General features: G+C 35.6%; 1 protein-coding gene across 1 annotated transcript in view; it reads left to right on the top strand.

Annotated features, from left to right (window-relative positions):
• The window catches only part of LOC107768632 (beta-galactosidase 9-like), a 31,110-nt gene extending 12,698 nt beyond the window's left edge, over nucleotides 1-18,412 (top strand). Inside the window, exons 4-18 of the mRNA XM_075234884.1 lie at nucleotides 704-796; nucleotides 1,166-1,309; nucleotides 1,781-1,869; nucleotides 3,063-3,168; nucleotides 3,852-3,942; nucleotides 4,281-4,402; nucleotides 5,264-5,443; nucleotides 6,061-6,293; nucleotides 7,320-7,435; nucleotides 8,352-8,449; nucleotides 8,805-8,915; nucleotides 9,525-9,635; nucleotides 10,720-10,928; nucleotides 11,096-11,441; nucleotides 17,976-18,412. Coding sequence (XP_075090985.1) covers nucleotides 710-796; nucleotides 1,166-1,309; nucleotides 1,781-1,869; nucleotides 3,063-3,168; nucleotides 3,852-3,942; nucleotides 4,281-4,402; nucleotides 5,264-5,443; nucleotides 6,061-6,293; nucleotides 7,320-7,435; nucleotides 8,352-8,449; nucleotides 8,805-8,915; nucleotides 9,525-9,635; nucleotides 10,720-10,928; nucleotides 11,096-11,441; nucleotides 17,976-18,116 — 2,184 coding nt within the window. The 5' untranslated portion in view covers nucleotides 704-709 and the 3' untranslated portion in view covers nucleotides 18,117-18,412. The remainder of the gene's footprint in view (nucleotides 1-703; nucleotides 797-1,165; nucleotides 1,310-1,780; nucleotides 1,870-3,062; nucleotides 3,169-3,851; nucleotides 3,943-4,280; nucleotides 4,403-5,263; nucleotides 5,444-6,060; nucleotides 6,294-7,319; nucleotides 7,436-8,351; nucleotides 8,450-8,804; nucleotides 8,916-9,524; nucleotides 9,636-10,719; nucleotides 10,929-11,095; nucleotides 11,442-17,975) is intronic.
• The last annotated feature ends 4,205 nt before the right edge of the window (nucleotides 18,413-22,617 follow it).

Below are 22,617 nucleotides of genomic sequence, written 5' to 3'. Positions count from 1 at the left end.
TCGCCAATATTTCGCTGCTATTTAGACACTGAAACAGTGAAAGAAGAAGAAGTAGAAGGAGGAGGAGGAGGAGGAGGACGAGGACACATACCTGGGACCAAACTTGATGATCTTGAAGTTAAAAAAAAGAGAGCCTTTTTAATTAATTAACACTCGCAGCCCAGTTATAAAGAGAAGCGCTCGCTTCTGTCGCTTTGTTCGCTTCCTCGCTTCTCGCTTTTTCAGGGGAAGCAATCGCTTTTGTGTACCTGATATGCTTCAGATCAGAGAAGTGCCAGATGCTTCGCTTCGTATCGCTTCTCGCTTTAAGCAAGGAAGCGGTCACTTTTAACAACACTGGAGAAGACAATTAGTTCTGTCCTTCTCTTCCTTCCCCCTCAAGATATTCCCTAGGAGCAAATAACTAGGCCGCTCTTATCAACTTGTTTCTCTGTCGGGGAAAGTGCATTCTTGTTATTATCTGGATCAATAATTAAAGGGCTTACTCCATACATTTTTTGGGTTGCATTCCTTGTATGTAGAAATTTTTATCTGTATTAGCTAATGTTCATGTGGGATTGAGGCGTAGTTGATTGATGATTGAATAAGCTAACTTTAAGTTTTGCTTTCTAACACTTCGTTGCTCAAATTGCATTATGATAGTTTAAAGAAATAATTGGCTGCCAGAGGATTGTAATTTGAAAAGTTCCTACACTTTACCCAGGAGAAGATGGAGCGCTTTGTAAAAAAGATAGTTGATCTTATGATGGCAGAGTCACTCTTTTCATGGCAAGGTGGTCCGATCATTTTGTTGCAGGTTCTGAAATTTCTTACTCTAAATCACTAACTAGAATATCAATATTGCTGTAACGCTGACATCTGCACTTTATTAGTAAGACAAATAGGAAAATTTCTAAAAAGACTGCTTGAAATTATTGAATGAATAATGCACCTTACAACTGAGAGTGAGGAGTTTCCTCTTGAAATGATTATTGGATGTCCAGTTTTTTGACACAGACATTGGATGTCCAGTTTGTAGATGAAATTTGCAGCCACTGATCCATTTGGCACTTTTCTCTAGCCCCTTCTTCCCCCTCTCTCTGCATATGTTCTGTTCATGCTTCTGCATGTATGTTTGTATAGTTAAACTGACGTTATGTCTTCGTCTGATGTTATTTTTTGTCAGATTGAAAATGAATATGGAAATATTGAAAGCTCATTTGGTCCAAACGGGAAGAAATATATGAAATGGGCTGCTGAAATGGCAGTTGGTCTTGGCGCTGGTGTTCCATGGGTCATGTGCAAGCAAGCTGATGCTCCAGAATACATTGTATTGCACTTGATTTCCTGATCTTCTCTAATTACGACCAACTGGTCTAGTTAGTGTCTGATAATTTTGATAAAGATAGATTTATTTGATAATTTATTTAAATGCAATTCATTTCATTGAAGCAGTTGCACAATACCAGTGCATAGAATTAGGTGCGAATATGCGATCACATTTCTTGAGCTTCTTTAAACAAATTGATTTGACTTACAAATTTAAACAAATTTAACTCTTTATCATACAGAACGAATAAAGTATTTGAATTTCCAAGTTAACCGAACTCATGAAGTGAGGTAAACTGATCTAAAATGACGAAGCCATAGTTTCTCAAGCTTTTTTGGATTAAATTTATAATTCGGAAGCAGAGTTCTCTCTGTTTTATTTATTTCTCTTGTGCTATTGTTAGTCCTCCTTTAAAGGGCTGGGGTGCTTTTTCTTTATCTTGTTATATTATTGAATTTTTCTTTTTGACAGATAGATACTTGCAATGCATACTATTGTGACGGGTTCAGGCCAAATTCTGAGAAGAAACCGAAAATTTGGACTGAGAATTGGGATGGATGGTATGATAATCGCTTCTTGTTTGTTAGGTCCTTCTTTCTCGTTTCATTGAATTCTGAACCAGTATGTGCATGGTTCCGGGAATCCTTAGATTCTTGTTAGTGATATGAATATGATTATACGATCTCTTATAGGTGACTTGGCTTCTGGATGGATCACGAACTAAAAATCTACATTTCCTTGCTTGCTAGAAGCACCTACTTTGAGAATTGTTCTCTGCAGATTCTGACCTTTAGTACTTGACTTTCTATTCTTTCTTGTTTCCTCCGTTCGGAAAACTTAGAATAATGGCAAATCTGCGTGAAAGGCAGTTTGGCCATATAAGTGTTCCATCTCATAAGTGAAGGTTCCTTTTATCTCTCTCATATATAATGTTTGAAGTCCTGAAACTGGCTTAAATATGTGAAATCACTTTTTAATGGAAGGAAAAGATTATCAAGAGTCAAGACACAAATGTTAGGGAAGTGATTAGAAAGGTATTGTAGAACTTCAAAGAATGAAATGAACCAGTATATAATCATAAATGCATATGAAGTATAAGTACTCGATTTGTTAAAGTTCTACGGTTACGAGGGAAGCCTTCTACTCCCCTTTAGTAATTGTCCCTCTGCATATGAGGTCCATCATAATTTCAGAAGGGCAATGATGGACGCCTTTGATCAGCAGAAACGTGTCTAGTTTGAGAGTGTCATATCGTCCAAGAAAGATAAGTTGCCCAGAGTCAGCTGCTCAATCAATCTGTTACTCTCATGAAAGATAGACAATCGTACAAGGTGGAGGATAACGAGTTTAAGTCTTAAATTAGGTTGCTAAAGGATGGTGGTTGAGTGCTTTGCTTGCTTAGGGTATGCTGTTAGATCTTGAACAGTGCTTTTTTGTCAGGTTTAGATCAGTGGATTGTTTAGTTAAATTGGTATTAGAAATTCATCTGTGAGCTAAAGATCTTTACATTGATCATATGTCTCTATAGTTCTACTGAAATCTAACTCGAGAAATCTGATCCAGGAAGCCTGGTACAGTTGAGCTCATATCCCTTAATATAATGCTCTTTATGATGTTTCTATGTCTCTCTCTGATGTATACAATTGCAAAAAGGAAAGCAGGATCACTTAGTTACTCTTTGAATTAAGTTGAGGAGTCAATAACATCCAGAAAAAGGAAAACAAAGACAATTTTATTCTTTTCTTTCCTTCAGGTTTGCAAATTGGGGGGAAAAACTCCCGCATAGGCCTACCGAGGACATTGCATTTTCAATTGCTCGTTTCTTTCAGCGTGGGGGAAGCTTGCAGAACTATTATATGGTAATTTAGATACAAATGGTGCTCTAAGTTTACTTCCAGTCTGATATAGATAAGGCATGTGCCTTAAACATACTTCTCTCCTATTCCAGCTGACCTTACTAACTGGCATTGTTTTTGGAAATTTTCTTGTTAACTGATAGCAGATTCTCCTGTTCCACCTGTGTATCTCTTTCTTGATTACTATAATTTGTTCAATATCCAGTATTTGTTTGTTGAAAAGTTTAGGAAGTAGGAATAGATCCTTTACTTATCTGGCTAAATGTTGATAACCAATTTATGTGAACTGGAGGTGCTTGAAGTTACTCACTGGTACTGGGCAAAATCTTCAAGTTTGTTTGAATGTCAAGAAAGTCACTAGAAAGTGTATTTCTTGAGGAAACTGCTGGAAAATAAACGAGAGATCATTTTTCTTGCACGCGTTTGTTTGAGAGGAAAATGATAGATTAAATAAGAAGTAGCCATTTCCTTTCAAGCCTGATGATAGTTTAAATAAGAAGGAACCATTTCCTTTCAAGTTTCCTACACTTCTTGCAAGAAATCTGTTTCTTGTAACAAAATTCTTTAACTGCTACTACAGTAATTTGACGCAAAAATACTTGTAACTTAGATCTCTGCCCTTCCCTTTTCATTTCCAGGCAACAATCAGTTACTCGCTGACTGGCTGTTTCATCTTGTAATTCCAGTATTTTGGTGGGACAAACTTTGGCCGGACTGCAGGAGGCCCAACTCAAATCACTAGCTATGATTATGATGCTCCACTTGATGAATATTTGAGTATCATGTATTGTTACTTTAGGAACATTCTTACGAAGGAAAAAATCGATAGCCAGGTGTACATTGGTGCTATCTTTTGTTTTTAATAAGTAATCATTAAGTAGGCCTTAATAACTACATTGATATTTATCTTATGTAAAATGTCTCTGTTAAAATGTTCACTGATAGAATGTTAAAGTGTTAGTGGTAGGATCATCCTTAAGGTTAAAATATTAGAAGTGCCGAGTTCTTAAATAAGATACTGTCCCACATTACGTCTATAAATAGGTGTATTATAATCATCAAATAATCAACATCTCTTCTCTCTCTTGTTTTCTCACGGTCACCATACTGTATAGGACTACTGCGTCAACCTAAATGGGGCCACTTGAAGGATCTGCATGCTGCTATAAAGCTTTGTGAACCTGCTCTTGTTGCTGTCGATTCACCTCAGTATATTAAACTGGGACCAAAACAAGAGGTCAGTTATGGGCTTGAGTAATCCCAGTGGGTATTGCTGTAAGTCCACCCACGTGTCGTGAAATGTAAAATAAAATGTCGTTTGTTGAATATATGTTGATGAATATATTTTAGCCAGAGTACCTTTACAGATGTATCAATTACTTTTTGTTAATTTCGAAAGGCGCATCATGTTTTTACTTTGTTCTGGGACAGCTACAAAATGCCTTGACATATCTCATAATTCAAAAACTCCATCTGTTATTATTATGATGCTTCACTTAATAATGTCTTTGATGGAGCACAGCACAGTTATTGTTATTCTTGCTTTTTGAGGAGGTTGCAGTCATCTGTTGCTAACAGAACGAACAATATATCACCTACATTTACAAATTACTTGATTAAAAAAAATACCACCTATTTTTATCGTCCTTCTGAAGAAACGCAGATAAGAGCAATGAGAAAATTCTCTGCACTGGTTCTTATTATCACAAGCTATTTACAACACCATATATAGCAGAAACATAGGAGGAAAATCTGTCATTCTAACCAGGAAATTAATCTGGTCAATGGATAAATCTAGTTGATTTGATTTCTTAATATGGAGGAGGAAAGAAGTTTATCTTTCAGATCAGGAAATTAATTACCATTGAGTAATGGTCTACCAAAATCTAACACAATCTAATTTATAGAATTGTTTAGTTTTTGTTCATAATACCTTCCGTTGGGGAAAGTTTGTGAATTACGAATGAGATTTTGTATCTTTTGATTTTAGGATAAAGTTACTCTCTTCTTCTCACCTTAAAATTTATTTTGTGAATCATCGTAATTCTTATTTACCCTTTTCATACCTCGGTATTTGATGCTTGTCATGTTACTTCAGGCACATGTCTATCATGGCCAATATCTGTCCTTGAATGAGAGCTTGTGCGCAGCATTTATTACAAATATTGATGAACACAAATCAGCAGCTGTGAAATTTTATGGTCAAGAGTATACTTTACCTCCATGGTCAGTGAGTATTCTGCCAGATTGCAGAAACACAGCTTTTAACACAGCTAAGGTCTGTCGATGTTCCCACAGATGAAAGATTATAAGTTTGAACTTCAAAAGATTGCTGTCAATGCTTGCATGTGTACTTGTTTCAGTATTTTCTTTTATTTTTCAGCTTGTTATATTGTATTGATAATGCTTTCATATGTGTGGCATCCACAAACTGAGGCTGCAATCATTCCATTTCTGTGTGGATGATGGTCGATAACAAAGATTGTTGATTTTCCATTGCAGGCTAAGTAGTGTCTTATAGCTTCTGAAAAAATGGTTGAAAAGCAAATGTTTACCACCCTTTTTGGCAAATAGTTCATCAAAAATTATGATCTGTCGGTATATGACCTAGCGATGTGTAAATTATGATCTGTCGGTATATGACCTAGAGATGTGTTGTGAATTAGCTACAGTGTTCACTTACTACCACAAGTTATTTGATAGAGAAATTCATCCTGGTTACTAAAGCCTAACTCTTGCTTTAGTAACCTCATCATCATATAGTAACTAACAAGGATCCACTCTCTTTCAAGTACAACATAGTGACCTCATCACCAGAACGCTTCTAAAACAATGTAGTACTTTGTGATTAATTTTAATGATGTATTTAATTTCTTTTCTCTTGCATTCACACAGGTGGGGGCACAGACTTCAATCACAACAGTGGGCCTTGATTCTGTTTCAGTTGGGAATAATTCCTTGTTTCCGCAATTAAGGATTAAAAGCAAACTGGGAAGTATTTCACAATCTTGGATGACATTGAAGGAGCCACTTGGTGTGTGGGGTGACAAGAATTTCACTTCTAAAGGGATACTGGAGCATCTGAATGTGACAAAAGACCAGTCTGACTACCTGTGGTATCTGACCAGGTATTTCAAACTTATAAATGAGGTTAGGATCAGACTGAACAGTGATTACTACCTTTATAATGTCTAACACTCTTTCCATCCCATTTCATATGACAGTATTCGATTGGATGCAGAGCTTGATCTAAACTAAAATGAATATAAGTGCAAGTTAATGACTTGTTCTCCATTCACTCTGTCACTTAATTTGGAGCCGCTTGATAATAGGATTTGTCCAATTCTCAGGATAAAGCTTTAAAACCTCACCGCTTATACCACATTCTCAGGATGACATATGTACTGGAGTTGAAACCAACTTCAAACACGAGAAAATACCCATAGAAGCCAAGCACTTTACATGACCACTCTGGTATCTGCTGGTTGCTAACTTAACATTAGACGTAAAACTAACTTCAAAAATTACAGGCAGGACACTTCTGGTTTAACCAGACTGTTCTCTTTCCCTGTAGTGCCACTGTTTGTGTGTGACTCTGTGTGTTTGTTTGCTCTTTTCCCTTTTTACCCCTTTACTTGGCTTTTGAATCACTGGAGAAATGTGATACTTAACCTTTAGTCTGAGGATTTCAAATTTGAGGACTGAAGGGAATATTAAAATATCAAATAAGGAAAAATGAACTCCTTTGAGGTTTGAGGATGGACAGAGCATAATATCTCTGAGCTTCCAGTTTTGTTATCCTTGCATTTGGTTCGGAGTCTGCTTGTGAATAGTTTGGCATCAACAATGTCAAGCCTCTTTGGACGAGAATCTACAAATTTACAAACCTTTTTGGTACCTTTGGCTTTTGAGATGAATTGCTTGGTAGGCAACTATATTAATGATGCCGCATGTAATAATGTCACTCTCTTAATTTTCTGCTGTCTCCCGGTTCTCCTCAGATGTGTTTTATATTCCTTTAACAAGTGAATAGGCACAGAACACAAACAGCAGAAACACTCTGCAAGATTTGGTTTCAAATTTATTCATAACATTTGTCATTGGTTGCAAACTGAAATTGTGATGATTTACTCTGCAATCTCTGGTGAATGCAGGATATATATTTCTGATGATGACATCTCATTTTGGGAGGAAAATGATGTTAGTCCAACGATTGATATTGATAGCATGCGTGACTTTGTTCGCAGATTTGTTAATGGCCAGCTTGCAGGTATTTGGTTAGATTTACTTTGTGCTATCTTTATTATGCATTCTACTCTTTGTGTTAACGTAGCACTCAATCCTCCGTTAGCAGTCAGTTCAGCTGGCATTGTCAAAGTGTACTTCAAGCATTGAACTTTTCTTGGCTTACATGAATATGATTTTCATCTCTGAGCATAGGGACGGTCTGATGCATTGTCATTGAATACCTGTCAAATACTCATTACTAGATGGAGACATATTAAGTAGATCATCTGTCATAGGGTGATCAGTGAAAAGCGAGTAGAAATTCTGTTATTGCCTCAGTTTATTTTGAAGGCTCTTGGAATTGGCCATAGAAAGATAAAAAATGAAGGTATCTTATGTAGAAGGGAGAATTAATAAGAGTGAATTAAAATAGGGTTGTCAAAATTTGAACAACAACTAGGTCATTTCGACAACACGAAAAGAGCTGCTAAATGGACAAAGTGAGACCAAATATAGTGCAGTGAATTTCAGGGATTAAGAAAGCAGCAAAGTGATAACAAGCCTAAAGCTAAGCAACCTGTATGCTATAGCTAAATGAAGATAATAAACCATAAACCCAGACTAGAACTGAAACAAGAATCCCTGTTTCTGACACTGTTCACACCAGAAACAAAGGAAATTAATACTGGTTTCTTCCCACCATTTTGCGCTTAGAGCAGTGAGGTGAATAGGATGGCTGTAGGTATGCTAGGAATGTCAGGTGAAGCAATACTATGACTACAGGTCATGCGATGCTCTAATCTTGTGCTTATAGTGCACGGGGCTAAAACATCAGCCAAGCTAGCTTTGAGAGGGTCCCTATGTCTGGTCATTCTATTGAAGTCTTTTCTTTCCCGTGTTCTCCTTATATCTCCAATCCCTTACCCTTTTACCCTGTTATGTGTCTGTTGCAAGTGAAGGAAGTATGAAAGGAAAATGGATCAAGGTGGTTCAACCAGTTAAGCTGGTTCAGGGATACAATGACATACTGCTATTGTCTGAGACGGTGGGATTGCAGGTAAAGCTAGTTTAGAAGTTGATTTACCCTGATGAGGACCATGTTAAATCTGAAGTATTATCTTAAATTTGGGAAAGGTGATATTAGTTTTGGGTGAAACCTGAAGCTGTATCATCTCATACTCTCATCAGAAGGGGGAAAAAGGAGATAAAAGCTCCCATTATCCAACCATATTTTGAAACCCTTGCCTCCATTTCTCTTTCTTATTTCTTTCCTTCCTTGAATCACTGGTGACGATGCATGTTACACACTAATTTCCATTCGCTTTACCAAATTTTTAAAGTGACCCATAAAAGCCTCTCAGCTTCATCAAACTGACCTCTAAGCTGAAAAGACTTTTCTGCCACAATTTCAGAATTATGGTGCCTTCTTAGAGAAGGATGGGGCAGGTTTTAAAGGTCAACTGAAGCTTACAGGATGCAGAAACGGGGATATTAATCTCACAACATCCTTATGGACCTACCAGGTACCTCATTTTCTTCACCTTAAATGAATCTTGATGTTCACACATGATAAAAGATTAAATTTCTCATTTATGGGAGGTGTTGCAGAGGCTGATATCCCTTGCTCTAATTATGTGCATATGCAAGTAACTTGAAATAATAGACCAATTAGAATAACCAAAATATGAGAAACTACTCTAGACTGGAAGGACAAGTGGGTTTACTTTTCACTCATTAGTGGTATTTGAAAAGTGTTCATGGTGCTGAACAAATCGATGATAGAATTGTGGATAAGATGTAGAAAAAGTTCCTGGTAGATTTTGCTCATAAGCCTTTTAATATGCATCCTTTCTCAGTGAATATCAGGCTATATCTACTGACAATATAATGAACTAAAAGGTTAAAAGACCCAAGGCTTCTCCATCCATCTGCTCTCTGCTTGTGAAACTGCAAAACTTGATATAATTCAGGCTATGCACACAGAATCAACTTGCAAAAGAGTTCCATTTCTTCCACATGCGAAAAGAAAAATTGATCATCATGTGAAGTTGGAGATGGTTAAACTTGAAAAATGCCATTTCATTATACAAATGAAATATAGGAAGCCTGAATTTTAGTTATTTGTTCAACAGGTGGGGCTCAAAGGTGAGTTCCTGAAAGTATATGATGTCAATAGTACTGAAAGTGCAGGATGGACTGAGTTGCCGAATGATGCAATTCCATCAGTCTTTTCCTGGTACAGGGTAAGTCGACAAAGCTCTAATTCCAGATTCAGCTGTCACTAGCATAGAGGAAAACTTGCTAATTATTGGCAATATAGTTTCTTAAAATTAATGTCTCAATTGTCTTGTGTAGATGTGCTTATGACCATTGTTCAGTTACTCAAGTTACATATCTATGACATTGATGCCTTAATTCGAATGACTTATGTCCTTTATTGTCTTCCTTAAGTTATCTTTTATTTGTGGGTGAAGGAAGCACCACATTCAATACTTCTAGAAAGACTTGCTCTAGAAGAGATGTTCAGTATTGTTTAGTCAATTGCTGTGATCGTATTTTAAGTCTTTCATTACATTCTATATTAAGAATCTTATGATTAACTATTTATTCTCTGAGACTTCCCTTCAATTTTTGTTACGGATATCTGGGAGTACAAAATGGAAAATTGTTCAATCAATAAAGGACCCTTCATTCTCACTTCAATCAATCAACTGTCTATGCCTCAATTTCAAATTAATTGGAGTCAGCTATAAGTAATTCTTTGAATCCATTCTGTTCTATTCGGGTCCATTTCATTACAATATGTGATAAGATATCTTTTAAGGAAAATTAGGAGTTCTTTAAAGTTGAGGATTATCAAAATCTCCCAATTTTACAGAGACACAAGTCTCTAACCAGAATAAAAGGACTTTTAATAAACATCACACCAAGTGTAAGTGTAACAACTACGACTACTTTTGGATAAATTGAGATGTGTCTAATGACTACTAAGCTTTAGTCCCAACTAATTGGTATCGCATATATGGATCCTTTTCTTCCTCTTTTGACTTCTTTTCCGTCTGTAGATTGCTATTTCTTAGTTGTAGTTTGTAGATTAAAATGTTATTAGGTAAAAGGAAAATCAGCCCTTCCATTCCTTCTCGAGAATAGGTCCCTAATAGCTCATACATAAGGAACTCTCTACGACCCTTTCACTTCTTTTTTTTTCGTATGCTACCAAAAAATTTCTTGGAACAGGTGCTCCCCTATGTTTACTTCTATATATGATGATTGTCTTCGCTAGTGTAAGAGTGATATTAAGTGGTTTGTGTCTCATTGGTTGAGCAGACGAAGTTTGATGCACCAGACGGGACAGATCCAGTTGCCCTTGATTTCAGTAGAATGGGAAAAGGTCAGGCATGGGTTAATGGTAACCATATAGGAAGATATTGGACTTTGGTTGCACCAAAAAATGGATGTGGAAGAACTTGTGATTATCGTGGTGCTTACAACTCTGATAAATGTAGGACAAATTGTGGAGAGCTTACTCAAGCCTGGTATGGACCTCTTTTACTTGCTGAAATTCTATTTTACATTGTAGGATTTTTGGCTCTCATGATTGTACCAGGCCACACCTGGCATCAAGTCATGTGTAGGTTCTGTGAAATGGATCTGAGCTGGTACATTCTGTTGCTTATAAAGTTTTTTTTCTTTGGCGAACCAGGTATCACATACCTAGATCATGGCTAAAGACTTCTAATAATGTACTAGTTATCTTTGAAGAAACAGATAAGACTCCATTTGAGATTTCCATTTCTACTCGTGCTACTGATACCATATGTGCTCAAGTATCAGAAAAGCACTATCCACCTCTCCGTATGTGGTCTCACTCAGAGTTCGATGGAAAATTGTCTCTGATGGATAAAACACCAGAAATGCACTTGCAATGTGACGAAGGGCATACGATCTCCTCTATTGAATTTGCAAGCTATGGAAATCCGAAAGGCAGCTGTCAAAAGTTCTCTCAAGGCAAATGCCATGCTGCAAATTCCTTGTCTATTGTGTCTCAGGTATGTTGTTGTTGTTTTTTTTTTTTTTTTAATTTTATAAATTTTGAGTTTCACGTTCACCTGTCTTCTTTACAATATGTTGGCTGCAAATGAGTAGATAAACTGCATTCTTTGCAGATAATAAATAATTTCATGATTGTGTTATAGTTAGTTGGACAAGTCGGTCAACCCTTACAATTAAAAGCTGTAAAGAGCATAGGAGTTTCTTCAAAAGGTTTTGATCATCACGTGATGAATTCTTTTTATTAGTGATAGCTATATGCTAAGTGGATGGAGAGGGACACCAACGCTGAATATGCCAGACTTAATAGATGAAAAAACAAATATTCTGAAAATCAGGAGACGCAACACCACCAAGGAAGATCTTTTACATTTATGTTGATAAGCTAAATAATGTCCGAAACATACCACCAAAACTCTTCTGTAAATAGAGAAGTTATGAGCGAAGCAAAAATTGGTACCAAAAAGAAGTGGCTATAAACTAGAGGGTTGGACCAATTTGAAAGATCCTCTAGTGCAAGCTAATATAACTGAAGTTTGGACTGCTCGCTCAAGTAAATAATTGTGAACCTATGACATTGGGATTTGGAGACCCACGTTCTATCAAATTGAACTAACGGTGCTCTTTAATAACTTATTAGAATAGATACAACTGTAAAAATGAGGATTCAGAGTCATTCCTATTTTCAACATTCCTTAGATTTTTTAAATTTGTATGAATTTGATTTGACTTTAAAGAGAACGACAAAGCATAACTCTAATTTCAAAATGTTCAAAAGCAGTAATTATTCTTAGGTCTAGGATCTACATCTATGAGTTGGAAGGTCCAAACAATCAATTCTACTATCCGTTGGTATAATCCAGAGGTTTTTAGACAATTCATAAAATTACACATTCGAGTGCTTTATTCTCTCTTCTCAGATGATTAGAAACCTTCCTTTGCAAGCCTTCCTACCTTTTCACTAGATCTATCATCCTATGGCTTTTTTATCTTTCGTAGACAAGCCCTGTCGCTATTGGGAGTTCGGCAGAGTGGTATTGTTCTTCTACTGATTTTGGAATATAATTCTGTAAATTCTTGCTATTAGATAACTATGCTTAGGTTAGTTCCTCTCTGTTAACTTTTTTGGTGAGCCAAAGGTGAACTTTAGGTATGTAGATAGTGCCTAAATACTCTGTTTGTATCTTTAGAAGCTATTGTTCTCAAATTAAAGAAAAAATAGGCACATTTGTTTTTCTTTTGGTGTCCAATTAGGAACTTTATTCTATTCCTAGGACATATTCTGATAATAACAAAGTAAACTAAAACATTGGGAATTATTGGTGACATCCAATCCTACTCTCTATATGAAAGTAGCACGGTTATTAGCAATAATAAACCCAACAAAGGTTGGGGTCGAATCCCACAAGAAGCAGGTGTGTTTGAGTGTCCAAATGCGTGCAAACTCGATGATTCTTAATGTAATCTTCAAACAAAGAGTGGTTGTTCAATTATGTCTACAATTACTACTAAAGTTTAACTAAGGAATTCTATCAAACACGTAGAGTGCAAATAAGATGTAGTTGTAACAAAATAAGAGAAAGGCGCTAGGATTGCTTCCCCTTCGTGTAGGCTATCTTTTGGGTATACAAATCGTCAGTTCGAGTTAATTAAGCATGTGTTATGACCTCAATTTCTATTCTACCAACTTAATGTCTTCCAACACTTAAGAGAGGTTTCTACCCCAAGCTGCTCTTCCAAGACAACTAAGGCTCAATGATAAGCAGTTGATTAGCCCAAGTAGAAATCACACTATTCCTAGCTAGATTTCGTTAAACAAATGGTTAACCCACTTAATTCCTTGCTAATTACTCTATACCTAAGCTAAGTTCTACTCTTCCAAGCTAGAACAAGCAAAATAGACATGGATTTAGTGTTTGCAATCACAAAATCAATCAATAAAGCATGGAGTAATCGGATAACACAAAACTTAATTAAATTTCAAATTTATATTAATAACCCAAAAACATAACCACACATAGGGTTCACAATCCTAGCTTAATAAACTTAGCTAGATATATTAAGAAAGGAGAATACAAAAAGAGATGAAAAATTAAACATAATAGCTAAAGAGGAAAGAAAGATTATGTAGAACACTGGTGAAGTAACCCAAAATCCCAAAGAAGAATCCCAAAAGCTGCTACACAAAGTATTCTTGCCAAAAAGATGTCCTAGAATGACTTAAAATAGCTATTTATACTAAGCCCCACCGCCCACGACTTTGTCCTTCGGTCAATTGCGTAGGCTGGATGTATGGGCGTAGGCTAATTGCATAGCCTACGCAAATTTGAACACTTCAACTTTTTTTCTCTACGTAGGATATCTGTGTAGCCTACGCAGAGGCGGATCTAGGATTTGAAGGTTCCGGGTGCCATATTATTTTATACGTAGACGTATTATTATATATACCGGCCACTAGTTACAAAGCTCCAATAAGGTATCGAGAGGGCTATCACAGTCAGGTGCGAATTGATTACCCCCTATTTGTAAACTACCCCTCTTCCTATTTAGGGAGTTGAGGCGAAAAATGGTCCAAATGGGATAAATATTTAGTTGGTTTGATCAACTTTGTGCTTCGGTTCGAGTTATTCTTCTTACCGCGCGAATATATTATATTCATGCCTCGAATGATCTTTTACTAATATTCAAATGTTTAACAAAATTTAAAAAATGGGCTGTGAAGAGCTAATTTAAAACTTTCTAGTTCTTTCATATCACGTATGGTTTAACAAAGGGAATGATGAAGATAAAGGAGAATAATTTATTTATTTTTTCATTCGCATAAAGGATTCATAGTTTACTTTCTTAGTTGTTTGGTACAAGTGCAAAAGAAGTAAAAGAAACATGCTTTTTCCTCTTTATCTAATTTAAAAGTGATATAAAGAATTTGAGTGAATATATATAGGAATTTTTGTTATACTTTTCTTGTCTTTAGCTTCCCAAAAGAAAATAACCCTTTAATTAGGTATCATCCTTATTTTTCACCTCAACAAAAGATAGTTTCAATTCATGTATCTTTATGGTCTTTAATAAAAATTTATTTTAAGCAAATTCTGATTTTAGTTATATCTCTTAATTTTAAGGTCTTGATTTTTGTGATTAGATTAATTCTTTATTATTTAATAGCAATCAAATTTTGTTCACCTACATACACACTACCCTCTCCAGACCCCACAGTGGGATAATACTGGGTATGTTGTTGTTGTTGAAAGAATAGCTTTTGAGTACGTTCTTGATATTTCACTTGTCTATTCGAAGATAATTTATTCATATTCTCACTAATATTTTTAAAAAGCAGTTGAAACACTAATAACACTATTTGTGTCAAAATGGTACTTGAGAAAGTGAAACAAATATTAGCATTTGTTAGTTTAAGATAATTCTATATCCTTGTTCTTAAAATTTTCAAACACTTACAAAAATATTCTCAAACGGTAATGTATAAAACAAATGTTATCGTGTATTTTTGGTACTCATGTTACTTCTGAAATACTGAGTACCTAGTTTCTTGCTCCTTGTTCTAACGTTCTTTTTGGTGCTTCATTTTCTTCTCATTTTTCATGTCTTCCTTTCCCTTTTTTCTCTATTTCCTTCCTTCTAACTTTTTCTTACCCGTCACTTATTCAACAAAAATCGTTACTCTAAATATAGGCAAAATCCCTTTTCCTCCTGGAATTGGACTAGCATCTTAAAAAAATTCCTTATCTCATAAAATTCATCTATACCAATCACATATCTTACCTTCTTCCATAGAAGACATATAAAAGAAACAAAAGAAAGAGAAAAAAGAGTAGAATATTAAACTATAGAGAGGAAAGTATAATACTCCACTTCCATCAGTTCCATCAAAATTTTAAGTGAGTTTTCTTCTTGAACTCGCTCATGATATTCTTGTCTTCAAGACGCCATTTTTTTTACCTGTTGTCCCACTAATATTTATATATAATCACTGAAGGTTCCTGCACAATGAGATCATTGCGAAAAAAGAATCTTTCAAAGATTAAGTGATGGTATGAATGTAAAATATTTCTTACCTCTAGAACATCAAGTTAAAACCCCAAATTTGAAGCGAAAATTTAAAAATTATTTTTTAAAGAACATCAACAAATAAACTACACATAGAATTGATAGATTTAAAGAAAATAAAGAAATAAAGGCAACATTATCACACTCAACATGAATTTTTTTTATTCAACAGAACAACATTAAAATAAGAAAAGATCAATTTTTAGGGAATATAGTGCCTTCCAGTGAAACCATACTACACTTTAATATCCAATATTAACAGAAACTTAATCAATGCAAGTTTAAGTGATGCTATAATATATTAGTAGAAATAGATGAGACTAACAAAGTGTTAATGATTAGAAAAACCTGTGTTATCGCAGGGATCTTTGAAAGGGATAATGGCAACCTCTTCAAAATTCTTCTTGTTGGTAGTGATTGATAACTTGGCATGAGGGGGTTCTTTATAGTCTTGGTATGAACACTATGCAGTTTTTTGAGAGAATTGAATAAATTGATTGCTTCCTTAATCCTCAAGGATGTTAATTGTTACATGCGTTTGGAAGTATAACAATTACCAACCATCCAGCTAATGAATAAGTTTTAATACTACATTTATTTTTGTAATAATGGCTCTAAACTGCCGAGAGAGAAAAAGAAAGTGATAGAAAGAAAAAGGTAAGAAAAAAAGCAAAAAAAAAAGGAGAAAAGGGATAAATAGGCTTCTTGGCCATAGAAATGTGCCATGTCAGCATTTGTTTTCCCTCTTTTGTATATATATATAGATTAACAAAATACTACCATAAACAAATGGTCACTACAACTAATAACTAAGACGATCATAATTCTTTCATTCTCGAATAAACAAAAATATACATATGCATCATTCATTTACAATTGTCCTCGACTGAGTTTTCATATTTTGAAAACGGTCATTACTTACCTTTTCAAAAATCATACAAAAGCTAATAGAGATTCAAGAGAACAATATGCACAATAAAGTATAATCGGAACAGAGAAAAGCTAAATACAATAAAGTATAATCATACAAAAGCTAACACAATGAAGTATAATCGGAACAAAGAAAAAAATTAAATCTGAATTGAATAAAAGGAAGACAAGGGAGAAAATAAAAGGGTCAAAGGGGTGTAATAGCTTATAAGTCTATACAATTAAATATTAACAATACCACCAAAAATTTTATTTTAAGAGAAATCTAACATAATTTTTTTTTTTTAAAAAGCAAGAGAATAAGAGAGATTTACAGTCAAATTACAAAGCAGTGGTGCAGTAACAAGGTGAGATGCGATGGAAAAGTGGACGCCAAATGGTGGTAGTCGGCCGCCGGTGAGTGTGAAAATCCAAGAGCTCCAAAGTTTGAGGCAGCAACACCGTAGCAGAGAAGAATTTTGGATGGGAAAAGTTTTTGGGATGTAAGGGAGCTTTTGTTATTTTAATGTATTCAAAAGAAAGCACAATAGAAAAGCCAAAACAATATTAAATAAGTCAAAAAGTATTAATAAAGTAAAACAAAGAATAAATAAAAAAGAAAATAAGTGAACTATTCGTACACCTCACATTAATTGTCCAATAGTACTAAGAGTTCCAAAAATTATGTGTTGCACAAGTCTCGACTCGCGCTTCTAGGGAGCTATTTTCAGGCCTTTACCATTGGCACCCAATGACTGTTTTGTTCATTAGGGTGCCATTTTATTATATGTACAATATTTCTTCTATACATATAGATATAGTTCCGACCGAGGTCTGCGGGTGGCGGCACACCCCCTCGACTCTATGTAGAAGTTTGCGTAGGCAAAAACAGAATGTCCTTAAAGCTTTACTTCTCAGGTCTTCCTCTACGTAGCCTACGCAAGGCTACGTATGGTCTTCAGCTCAAACTTCAACTTTTCTTCCATTTTTCACTTGGACTTGGTCTTTTCTTGATATTTTTGATTCCTTTCCATTCTTTAAGCGTACTCAAAGCTTCATTACCTGAAATCGAGTCATTCAAAGCATAATTAGTCACTTTTTTTCCAATAAATGGGGCATAAAATCCTATAAAAACACAAGAGACATTGGCTAAAAGCCAACTTTATCAATTATATGTCAGTGTTGATGTGCAATTCTAGTACACATATAAATATGCAGCTATAGGTTACATTTGCGCTTTGTAAATTGTACATGTGCTTATGTACTTAGAGTTTTTGCTGCTTATATATTTGTACTTGTACTGTCAATAAATTATCAGTTCTTGTATGTATTAGTATGTTTCAAATCCAAACTATGCGATCAAAGGATGTATGATAACTTGACTGTTTTGACTGAGAGATACTCCTTCATATTAGAGCAATATGTTTATTGCTTGACTGCAAAAACATTGTTAAATTTGTAAAACAGGACGGGTGGTGGTTTGAGTTTGGTGCAGAAGGTGTTTCGTTTGATCTGTCAAATACTAAGAGTCTCTTAATCAAAGTTTCATCTCTTTACAGGCTTGTAAGGGAAGAAATAGTTGCACCATTGGCATTTCCAATGCTGTATTTGGAGATCCATGTCGACATGTTGTGAAGAATTTGGCTGTTCAGGCAAAATGCTCGCCACCACCAGATCTCAGCACTTCAGCTTCCGTGTGAGAAATTATTTCGTGAAATCATAAAGCTTAAAGTCCTCCATCTGTTGCCTAGCCCCAGCTCCTTCAGCAATTCTTAAATTGCATAGTTACAGGCACTCGCAGAATGCACGTATGGACGATTATCTGTAAATGTTCGGCTGATGTATATGAAATGAAATGTCTAACAGTCTCAATATCTATTGCTGATGAATATGAGCTACAAGTTATGGCTATAAATAACAATCCAAATAGCTTTATTGTTGTGCTGCAGAGAAGTCATCAAGGTTTCAATTGAATTTGGAACTTTATCTTAGATCAGGAGGACTTTGTTACTACTAAAGAAGTGTTACTATATTACTTTTCTCCTTATAGAGTTGAAGTTCACGAATGAATGGACAGTAGTATATTGGCTATTAGGCATCAAATTGGAAGCTTATTAATGTGCTGCCAAGAATGTTAATATTACTGAGCCTATTAACTAAGACATCTTTTCAAAGTAGTCAAACAAAATAACTCCTTCTTGTAAGTGAAACAGAGAGTCGAGAGAGTAAACAAAAATGAGATACAAGGAACTGCTTCTACTAATCTATTTAGAACTCTGCATCTGCAGTTTTTATATAAGCAAAAAACATAACAAATTTAAGTAAATAAACAGGAACTATCCACAGAGGCCAGAGCTTTCTCCTAAATACTAGATTACAAAATCACGATAAACTACTCTGCAAAAGACTAGGATATACCTATAGAATGGGACTTTACTTTTATCTCACGTATAAAATTTGGCGTTGGAAATTCTTGCGGAAGATCGTATTTAACTAACACATAATCACACGGAGAAAAATAAATTAACATAAGGATTTAACCATATTTGGCCCAACTTACGTCTTTGTAGCTTGTCTTTGGGGCAGCAGAGGTCGAAAGATTATCTTTGGTTTTTTATTTATTTCAAGCTTTGGCAAAATGCCAATTAAATAAATATCAGCCTTTAACAATTACAAGTTGCTAGCACATTCAAATAATACTTTAAATTCAAGCTTTCAATAAATGTATAATGTATTAATTGATGCACCACTGTAATTTAAGTACACAAGCTAATTAAAATCCACTAAAGAATAGGACTTTAATCTTCTACTAACAGTTCTCACCTACAAATCGATCAAATCTTTGATCCAAAGACCAAAATATATACAACCCTCAGTGTTAATCTCCAGAGAGTAGAAATCATGTGCTACTACTTCAAAGGGGAACTTGTTTTCTTTGTCCAACAATCGTTATAAAAAGAGTAGATAACGTGAAATAAAGTTATATATAACTCGGATTCACGCCACGTAAGATCCAAAGAGGGAAATGTTATTCCCGGTCAATATTGCTGTATTTGTAAATATTAATTCTGCAAAATATAAGTTAACGTAATGAAACAATAATAATAAATTCGAGCCCACTGAATTCACAGTGTTTCCTTAAGGAATTTAATCCCCTCCTAGTACCCAAGGTAATGGATTATTTCCTCCCAGGATAGAACGAATAACACACTGGTGTAGCGGTACTTCAAACCCCAGTGTTTCGGCGAACACAAAGTTCGGTAGCAAATCACACTTACAGTTGCTTTGTTTGAAGTTAAAAAACAATGCAGAACGAAGGAGTATATACTCAGAAAAACGTATGGAAGTTCTGAGAGGAAGGAATGCAATGTATAGCCAATTTGTTGAGCGAATTGTATGTTGAGTTTTGTATTTCTTCAACATTTGCTGCTCATATATATAGCAGCCAAGAAGGAGTGCAAGACCAAACGTCCACCCTTCATGGTGGATCAAGCATTACATATTTGTGGAGCAAGCACTTCATATTTGTGGAGCAAGCACTTCATGGTGGGAAGACCATTATCCGGCTGCCAAATTATCAATACACGGATTGGAAAATATCCGTTTACAAATACGGATAATCTTACGTTAATATTTACTATTAACAAATAAATTTGGTCCAAAAAATTAATCAATCAATCGATCATTTGACCAAATCCAAATCCAAATCCAAATCCAAATCCAAATCCAAATCCAAATCCAAATCCGAAGCCGAAGCCGAAGCCGTAGCCGTAGCCGAAGCCGAGCCGAGCGAGCGACGACGACGACGGCGCGAGGCTTGCTTTCTTCTTAACTCTTTAAGAGCTACAAGAAGAGCAATTATATATATACCCACCAAAAATGTCTTCCACTTCCAATATGGGACAATGTCTCATTGTTAAGAGGGGGAAACTTAAAATTTTACTCAAAATTTCATTTTCCCTCCATTTCCCATTCACCCTCATTTTAAGAATATTACATCTTAAAAATAAAACCTCAACAATCCCCCACATGAATGGGGAATGGCTATATCACGAAAGTATGCATGAAAAACTGTGTGATTTACAAGCAAGGATTAATTGCATCTGGATAAGTAGGTTTCCCTTTGAACTTTCCGTAGTAAACTTATGTCGGATATACTCGGTCAATCGGTAGATTTGATATCTTTGAACCGTCGATCTTTGGTGTATACCTAGACAACCATAAGTCACACAATCAACCCTTAACCGTCTTTGGTTCTCATTATTGTGTTCGTTTCAGCCATGAACACCGCCTGGTTTCATAAGTGCGTAGAGAACTGGCCTTACAAAGTTCTCCTTGAAGCGGCTCACACTTCATACTTAAATAGGTGATTCCTAAACGTGTCATCCTGTAGATACACTATTTGATATACCCCGTATCAAATTTAGAAATCATTAAAAAGCCTTAATGCTTTATCCTTGGTACTGAACATTGTCTCATCACGAGAATGGACTAAAATTTTATTTGACAATGTTGAACCGTCATTAATGACTTTGTTTGATCTCTTTGAACCTAGATCTTGGGATCTCCAGTCTTCTAGGTAGAGTTACCGCCACAATGACTTGTTCTCGGCCATAGCCCCATTCCCCTTGATGATTTCTCAACTACCTCTCTAGTTAGGCCTTTTGTAAGTGGATCCGACACATTATCACTTGACTTTACATAGTCAATTGTGATAATTCCTCTAGAGAGTAATTGCCTAACGGTTTTATGTCTTCGTCGTATATGACGAGATTTACCGTTATACATGACGCTCCCAGCCCTTCCAATTGCCGCTTGACTATCACAATGTATGCATATTGGTGCCAACGGTTTGGGCCAAAATGGAATGTCTTCCAAGAAATTCCGGAGCCATTCAGCTTCTTCACCGGCTTTATCTAAGGCTATGAATTCAGCCTCCATTGTAGAGCGGGCAATACATGTTTGTTTGGACGACTTCCAAGATACCGCTCCTCCACCAATAGTGAATACATATCCACTCGTGGACTTAGAATCAGTTGAACCGGTGATCCAATTTGCATCACAGTATCCCTCAATCACCGCAGGGAAATTACTGTAGTGCAATTCAAAGTTCTGGGTATGTTCTAAATATCCCAAAACTCGTTTCTTTGCCATCCAATGAGATTGGCCTGGATTGCTCGTATATCGACTCAGTTTACTTATAGCACAAGCTATGTCTGGTCGTGTACAATTCATGATATACATTAAGCATCCCAATACACGAGCATAATCCAATTGTGATATGCTTTGGCCTTTGTTCTTTGCTAATGCAAGATTCACGTCAATTGGAGTCTTTGCAACTTTAAAGCCCAAGTGCTTGAATTTTTCAAGTACTGTCTTAATATAATGAGATTGTGACAATGCCAGACCTTGAGGAGTCTTATTGATCTTAATTCCCAGAATTAAATCAGCAACTCCCAAGTCTTTCATATCAAACTTGCTATTGAGCATACGCTTAGTAGCATTTATGTTGGCAATGTCATTACTCATTATCAACATATCATCCACATATAGGCAAACAATGACTATGTGATTTGGAACATTTTTAATGTACACGCATTTATCACATTCATTTATCTTAAAACCATTTGACAACATTGTTTGGTCAAATTTCGCATGCCATTGTTTGGGTGCTTGTTTTAGTCCGTAAAGAGACTTAACAAGTCTACATACCTTCTTTTCTTTACCTGGAACCACAAACCCTTCAGGTTGTTCCATGTAAATTTCTTCCTCCAACTCTCCATTTAAGAAGGCCGTCTTAACATCCATTTGATGAATTTCAAGACCATACACTGCAGCTAATGCTACTAACATCCGTATGGACGTAATTCTTGTAACTGGAGAGTATGTATCAAAGTAGTCTAGACCTTCTCGTTGTCTATACCCTTTGACTACGAGCCTTGCCTTGAATTTATCAATAGTGCCATCATCTTTGATTTTTCTCTTAAAAATCCATTTAGAACCCAAAGGTTTATTTCCAGGAGGAAGATCAACCAATTCCCATGTATGGTTGTTCAATATGGATTGTATTTCACTATTGACTGCCTCTTTCCAAAACAATGATTCCGAAGAAGTCATAGCTTCTTTAAATGTTTGAGGCTCATTCTCCAATAAGAAAGTCACAAAATCTGGTCCAAATGAAGTAGACGTTCTTTGACGTTT

This window comes from Nicotiana tabacum, chromosome 17, assembly GCF_000715075.1.
Source record: "Nicotiana tabacum cultivar K326 chromosome 17, ASM71507v2, whole genome shotgun sequence".
In the NCBI taxonomy this organism is placed as follows: domain Eukaryota; kingdom Viridiplantae; phylum Streptophyta; class Magnoliopsida; order Solanales; family Solanaceae; genus Nicotiana; species Nicotiana tabacum.
This window is presented reverse-complemented; position numbering and strand designations above follow the sequence as displayed.